This window comes from Argopecten irradians, chromosome 13, assembly GCF_041381155.1.
Source record: "Argopecten irradians isolate NY chromosome 13, Ai_NY, whole genome shotgun sequence".
Classification (NCBI taxonomy): Eukaryota; Metazoa; Mollusca; class Bivalvia; order Pectinida; family Pectinidae; genus Argopecten; species Argopecten irradians.
Genome location: NC_091146.1, coordinates 20,745,618 through 20,753,423, shown reverse-complemented (window position 1 = coordinate 20,753,423; position 7,806 = coordinate 20,745,618). Strand labels below are relative to the sequence as shown.

Sequence of the window (7,806 nt, the reverse complement as noted above, 5' to 3'; positions counted from 1 at the left end):
TCCGTATTTGCTTAATCTCCACTTGCGGATAAGTCATGTGTTTGCGAGTGCAACGTCATACCTTTCAGGGAAAAGAGTTTCGCTTACAAAATGATGACGTAACAATGTATAACTAACCGCAAGGGAGGCAACTTTGTAGTATTATATACAAAGACAAAATCTTTATCAAAACGTTTTGTGCGTGTTTGTTATGATCGAATGTTTATTTTATAAGGTATCATATCATTTTTGTAACTTTAAAGTCAGTTTAATACGTTCTTTGTACGACAGAATTCCGATAGTTTAGTATTAAGTTTATAAACGTTTGAATTATATATACAGATACTGATTGCGAATGTAAAGAAAAGATACTCGAAATACGGTGGACCCACTCAAAATCTGGACCCCAATTGTTCGGAAACTCTCCGTCCGGACGGAAATGGTGGGGAATCGATTATGGTAACAATACCTATTGACTAACAACAGAAAGTCCGGAAAATTCGTATTCCGCATAATTTTGGCTCGATCTAGGGGATTATTGAGGGTCCACTTAAATAGCTAATTTATAGATCTATATTACACTGTTTATATTGATTTTGATGGTGAGTATGTGACCGACTAATCACTTTTTTACTTCATCCTTACTGATCCCCATTTCTATGTAACATCAATGTTCGGCAAATATATAAACCTTCGTATAATATAGATTATTTCATAGCCGACATAAAGTTTCAAGAGAACCCACATTCTTTCAACAGATAAGGGGACTTGGTTACCAAACAAACATTGAGTTAATGTCGTAAATAAAACTGGATTCTAAAAGACAAGTGAAATCCGTGTTTTATTCCTGAATACGTCTGTTTGAATACGCTGTCTAAAATGAACACTTAAATCAATACTTCGATCACGTGGCTTACATACCTACATAAAGAGAGGTATCGAGTCATATATTCTGGATTGTAGTTTATCTTCAGAGAAAAAGAATATGGCTGTAATCACGGAGGTTGGATGTAAATATAAACAACGTATATGGACATTCTAACGGAAAACATTGTGTCATACCAAGACTTTAAATACCGTCAATGACCGTTTAATTTTAATAAAAGTTTTTACCAATATGGCGACAGCGAAAATACCTGTCCGATTGAAAGGACAAACTACATGTGAACACCACAAAGAGAGACAATTGGACTTTTACTGTGAACAATGTAAGGAACCAGTTTGTTCGAAGTGCGTAACGTCTCTGCACAAAGGGCATCTGTTTTGTGATCTCATTGAAACCATACCAATGAAAAAAGAGAAGATCAGAAACTTTATTTATAAAACGGAGATAAATGTGCTTCAGGATATCAGACATTACATCGCCTCTGCTAACACTCTTCTTACACAAAACGATAGTACATTTGAAAAACTCTCAACAGATCTGAAAGTGCAAACAGAAAAATTGAAACAAGGCCTCGAGATGCTTACAGCAAAAACTCTCTCTCTTCATCAAAAAATGAAAGAGGACAATGCCAAACTCATACAGAAATACAAACAAAACCTGGAAATGTACGAAAAACAACTGAAACATCAAATGCAGGATTGTAAGGAAGTACTTCAGCAAGGCTCCCCTATAGACATATATGACACCGAGTGTGAAATAGATTCCCGATTACATCTCCCTGTAAAACCTATGTTAGGTACTTACAGTTTCACTCCAAACAAGCATCCCCGTTACTATCTAGAACTAGCCCTTGGTACATGTCAGTTTGTCGACTCAGGACAAACGCCAGCATTGAGTGATAATGATTTATCAGTCTCGTTATCACATGGACAACCCTCTACACAACATAAGCCAGGTGGTACGATGAAGAAAGAAGTGACCAGGACCAAACTGCTGACAGAGCCCAGGGTGGTGGAGGAGTGGGAGTCTCAATGTGACATTGCTTGTATATGTCCCACCAATGATGGCCAGGCCTGGACCTGTAGTAAGAACAGCAAACAACTAAAACTCATGGATAATGAGGGCATAGTAATGGAGGTCCAACACATGACTGTGATCAATGACATCAGTCTATCGCCTGTAACACATAGACTGTGGGCCTGTGATAGAGACAAAAGCATCCTGGAACTGGTATCAGGACAATTATCAGTAAGATTCAGAACAAAGGATAAACCCAAATGTATTTGTGTTACAGCAGACAACCATATCATTATAGGCATGCCCAAACACATCACCAAATATACCACACAAGGTCAGATAGTGCTAACTACAGAGGCTGCAGGGACTGTGACACCATTAGTGTGTTCACCATGGGTGATCACAGAGTGTCCTATCACTAACAACATCGCAGTGCTTGATGACAATAATATACATCATGGTGGTAACGAAAACGCACATGTTGTCGTCTTGGATACTGACTTTCAGGAACTGTTTATGTACGGAGGTGATATTCCCAGATATAAACAAACAGCGCACACAGGATATCAACCATTTGACCCCAGGAATATAGTGTATGATAGTCAGGGTAACATCATCATAGCAGACTGTGAAAATGAGAGGATCCTCATTCTAAGTGGTCATGGCGATGTGCTGATGACCATACACGGACACAGGGTGTGGGTGGTAGGTGTGGGTAGACAGGATGATCTTTGGACTGTAAACTGTAATGGCGATGTTAAACTCCTTCAATACTACGAGCAACCATGAAACACCGCAGAACATATGGAGTAAACATTACAACAACAATTTGTAAACATCATCACTACGTGTGTTTCTACCGTGGGTAGTGTGGAGACTGTGGTGAAATGGGACTATAGACATAAGATGATAATTTACAACCCCTACAATACTACAGGGAAACATACAAATGACGTAGTGCACTTTACGGCAACAGTATAGTTCGCTATTTACAACAAAAAGTGTGTTCCTTTGCACAGTGTGATGAATGTGATAAAAATCAAGACGCTTTACATAGACAGAGATGTATGGATACTTTATTAGAGTGTTTGAAGGAGAAATATCGGAATGACAATACATTTCCATCAACTTGGTGTTCGTGAAATGGTCAGTGTCTATGTAAGTGTTTGTCAATATCAATGATAAACTCCTGTAATACAGCAGTAAAGCATAGAAATCATGGAATTAACTTCTACAGTGACTATCATTAACTGTTTAGTGAACATTTATGAACCTCTATATAAGCATACACTGTAGTCAAGTGGTCATAATTATAAGGTAGTATTTTCCATTCCCTTTCAATGTTCCTATAAGATGTGTGCAACATGTCAATAACGAACTATGCTTATAACGAAGATATTTCATTGGTCTCTAGAGGTTCTTTGTAATCGTGTTTTACTAAAATTTCGGTGTGATTATTGGATTTCTGTACAAATGAGTTAATTCATGACGTTGTTATTTTCGCTTATTTCCCTTTCAATATGTCTCGGCGATTATATCTACTCTCTTATATATCAGGACGTATAATATACAATCATGACCCTCTTAAGAGGGATACATCTAGAAGATACATTTTCTCGAGGGCAAAGATCGAGATAAAAATAACTCTTTCCAGGAGAAAATTCTAGATATATCCCGACATATACGTACATAATTATTTTATAATACCTAACAAAACTAAAAGAAATCCATAAATTTGTTACCTCAACCAGCTCTTTCCACGTCATAGATTTAGATAGCTCGTAGTTTGAGAGTAATTTTCTCGATGGCAAAAATCGAGATAAAATAACCCTCGCCATAATGCGCCTTTCTCTGTTTTATTTTATTTTCTTCGTAGTATATGAAGGAAAAGGGAAAGTATCTGCCAATCAGAAAGTCGGATTTAGTATGAAAACAAATAGAAATTAATTATATGTCGCAAAACGGTATTTGGGTAGGAGTTGTTTTTTAATATTATATTCTCAATTGTATATCATTTCGTTTTCGAACATTTTATTCACTTACGGAACAATAATAGATAAATATTGAAAATTGTATAAAATATATCCTGATAGCAAAGATGTTAGTACTTACATTTTACATGGAATTATAATTTATTGCACTTTTATAGAAAATCATTTTCTTATATAATAATACAATTAAGCATAATTATTTCCGTGTAAAATAGTTTTAGTGCAAATAATTAATCATAAGCGTTTTATTTCATTTTGATGTGTGATGTAGTTCACATAAAAACAGACATCTAAACAGAACGACAAAAGCAACACAAATTATTACATCGACACAAGAATATCAGGTAAAACCAATGCTGGTTAACGTTAACAAAGATTTGAAATGTGAAAAATATTTGCCTTTATAATGACAGATGCTCAAACAATCATTCAATGTCTATAGCTGGTAAAAAAGTCGATCGCTGTCGGTATATGGTTAATATATCGATTAATGCCGGTAGGTGGTCAATAGATCGATTACTGTAGAGAAGGTTTTACTGCATGTAGACTGTCACATGATCGATTGCTGTCGGTAGACTTTCAGTAGATTCATCACTGTAGTTAGACAGTCGATATATCATTCACTGTATGCAGGCGGTCAATATATCGATCACTGTATGTAGGTGGTCAGTAGATCGATCACTGTATGTAGGTGGTCAGTAGATCGATCACTGTATGTAGGTGGTCAGTAGATCGATCACTGTATGTAGGTGGTCAGTAGATCGATCACTGTATGTAGGTGGTCAGTAGATCGATCACTGTAAGTAGACGGTCAGTAGATCGATTCCTTTAGGTTGGCGGTCAATATGCTGGATTTAAAATATCGTAGACTAGTTATTTATCATCCATCTTACACGGCTGTAGTTGACTGAAACTTATTGTCATGCTTGTTTATGTTATTAATGACCAAACAATAATAAAGAATGCATTTTTGTTTTTTCGGTATTACTCTTTTATAACTTTTATGTATGGTCTGTCGAAAGGTCAGGAAACAAATACGACGCTATGCGGAGTGATAGATGGTGTTGATAGTACGTCTAACAAATATTTTGGTTTTATTAGTTTAACGTCCTATTAAAATCAGGGTCATGTAAGGACGTGCCAGGTTTGTTAGTGGAGAAAAGCCGGAGTGCCTGGAGAAAAAACGGTCAGTACCTGGCAACTACCCCACATAGGATTCGAACTCGCATTCTACCGCGGCCCGCGGCACCTAAACTCTAACAAATATAAGACGGATCTACAGTAGATTTTAAATATTACTTCCGAAATGACCTTTCATAAAGCACCTCACTATCGATAGAGTAGAAAACGCCTATGTAAAGATTCCTTTAGGTTACAAGGGCAGTGAAATCAATGTCTCCGAAACAAACACGAGGCATGCTGCATGTGAAAAGATCGGTGAAGTGTCAATATATAAACGTATCCCAGGTTTTCTTTAACATGCACATGTATTGGCTTATCATTTACACCGACAAACGCAATCCTATACATAACAGGAAGTACTTTATATTGAGATGCGTTGGGTTTTAAACGTCATCTGATGATATACTCATGTGACATGTACATGCTTTGGCTAATCATTTGCACTGCAAGTAGTGTTTCAATGTCTTTTAGCTCGGTACCCGATCCGGGTTGACCTACTGTACGATATATCTACTAGCCTAAACTGTAGCTGCAGGTGTATCGGATAAAGACTGTAGATAAGCTATTTCCTTTCCAGTTAGAGAATTTTAATTTATTTGACTGTGTAACAAAATCATTGACGTTGACGTTGAACTAAAATGAAATAACGTTAACCATGTAAACATCATTTTTTTAAACATTTAAACGTATTTTTATAAAGTTATCCTACACCACGTTTATAATTTGAGACTGTGACATATATAAATAGTATGGTTGTAATTCTATATTTCATCCCATAGTTCCCTTTACCCTATGACCATAATTAATTAAACATCCTGCCAGTTAACATGACAGTCCTTAACTTGTCCAGAATATCAATGCTAATATTCTCAAAAGAAATTCGGCTATAAATAAATATAAAATAGGTCAAAAGTGCAGTTTTACTCACAAAATGTCACGTTTCATTAATTGTGTTCTCCAAAGATGCCAAAAAACCTGCAACCTATGATTTTATGATATACTAATCATTCGATGGATAGCCAGTATTTGGATAATATAGGAATAAATTAAGAATGCCAGTAACATTATAATTTTGTAATAATAAACATTAAGTTTTAGCTTAAATCCATATATACACTTTGTCAGTAGTTCTAGCAATAAACAAAACTGTATAGTATTCCAAAGAAATATCAAAGTGAGAACTCTCTGTTAGTCTTAAATTACTTGCTCTGACAAATCATTTACACTTACAAATGTTGTCTCATACACAAAAAATGGTATTTAATTTTAAATATATTTAGCTCGGTACGCGACCCGGATTGAATACACACCAGTAGGTAAACCAGGCTGTGTATAGATAATTGTTAAATGATATGAGCTTCTCCAGTAAAATATCATCTTGTATAAATCATATATAACGTCGGTTAGCTGTATAACGAAACTTCTGACGCAAACCATGTATAATCAATAGGCCTTTGGAGGTAGATCTACAGATCACAATAGCTGTACATACACCGACATTCTGTATTGCAGGACTGATAAAAGGCTCTGTTGAATTATATAAACATATAATATCGCATTTAAACTACGGCTGGATTACCGTAATTGTTTAAATACTTGTTCAAGAGGGACTTTACAACGTACATCTACCTATATTTTAATTGCTTAATGAGTGAATGTGTAGAACATTTTGACTCATACAGTTTTTGTATTGTTACGAATAGAATGTATGGGAGGTGGATAATGCCAATAGTCTATGGGAAAATGTTATATCCACGATTCAAATTGATCGTTTTTTAACAACATTTGAATTGGCCAGATTGGCCATATTAAAAATGGTCCACCGCTGATACTTCATGTCTACAAATACTAACAATAGTTAGAACCCCATGATAAACTATTTGGCAGAACACAGAACGATAGAACATTGTGGAAAAAAAATTGTCTGTTTTTCACCACATTCAGACATATGCCGAGAAGTAATGAGTGCCATGATTTGTTTACGTACTTCGGCGGAAGTTGCCGAATACTAATGAATTATGAAGTAATTGACGTCATGATGACGTGAGCAGTCATCTTTGCAATGTTGACAGGTCAACATTTCTCGGGTGCAAACATCTGAAATATTGGACTCGTTTTACTATAGTATAGTATAGGTATAACAATACGTTGTGTTGTATTATCTGTTTTTGATTTTGTCTTTTAATGCAAATCAGTGTTAACCCTAACGCTCAAATAGACGTTATGGAAGCCTGTCAACATGACACCCTATTAGACAAGTTAGCTAGTCCATAATGTCAATGTCACTCAATGGGGTTTGTGATTATTACTGGGTCTGTACTATAGTTTGGGTCTGTACCATAGTGACGAAAACATAACATTCACGAATAATTTTCTATTACGTATTATTATCACCAATGACAGAAAGAACATGTTTTGTTTGAAATACAGAATGTCAATGAGGCCGTGAAACGAATACGACACCATGTGGGACTTCAAATGGTGTCTATAGTACTTCTTAACCAATGCGCGACGGAATCTACAGTAGATTTCAAAACATTACGTGTAAGGACCATGACCCGATTGACCTTTTATAAAGCACCACGATGTTGACAGAGTAGATAGCGCCTATGGAGAGATTCCTGTAAGATAAATGAAATTAACGACTATGAATGTCGGTCGCGGAAGGCAAACAAAAGACCTATGGAAAAGATAGGTGAAGTATGAAAAAAACACATGCCATATTTTTCTTCAAAAGTACATGTATTGGTA

The 7,806-nt window shown here is 35.8% G+C and overlaps 1 protein-coding gene across 1 annotated transcript; it reads left to right on the top strand.

Annotated features, from left to right (window-relative positions):
- The first annotated feature begins 974 nt into the window (after window positions 1-974).
- On the top strand, window positions 975-4,848 carry LOC138305895 (E3 ubiquitin-protein ligase TRIM71-like). The gene has a single exon (XM_069246171.1). The coding sequence runs from the start codon at window positions 1,097-1,099 to the stop codon at window positions 2,669-2,671; it is 1,575 nt and encodes a 524-aa protein (XP_069102272.1). The 5' UTR covers window positions 975-1,096; the 3' UTR covers window positions 2,672-4,848.
- Window positions 4,849-7,806: the final 2,958 nt, after the last annotated feature.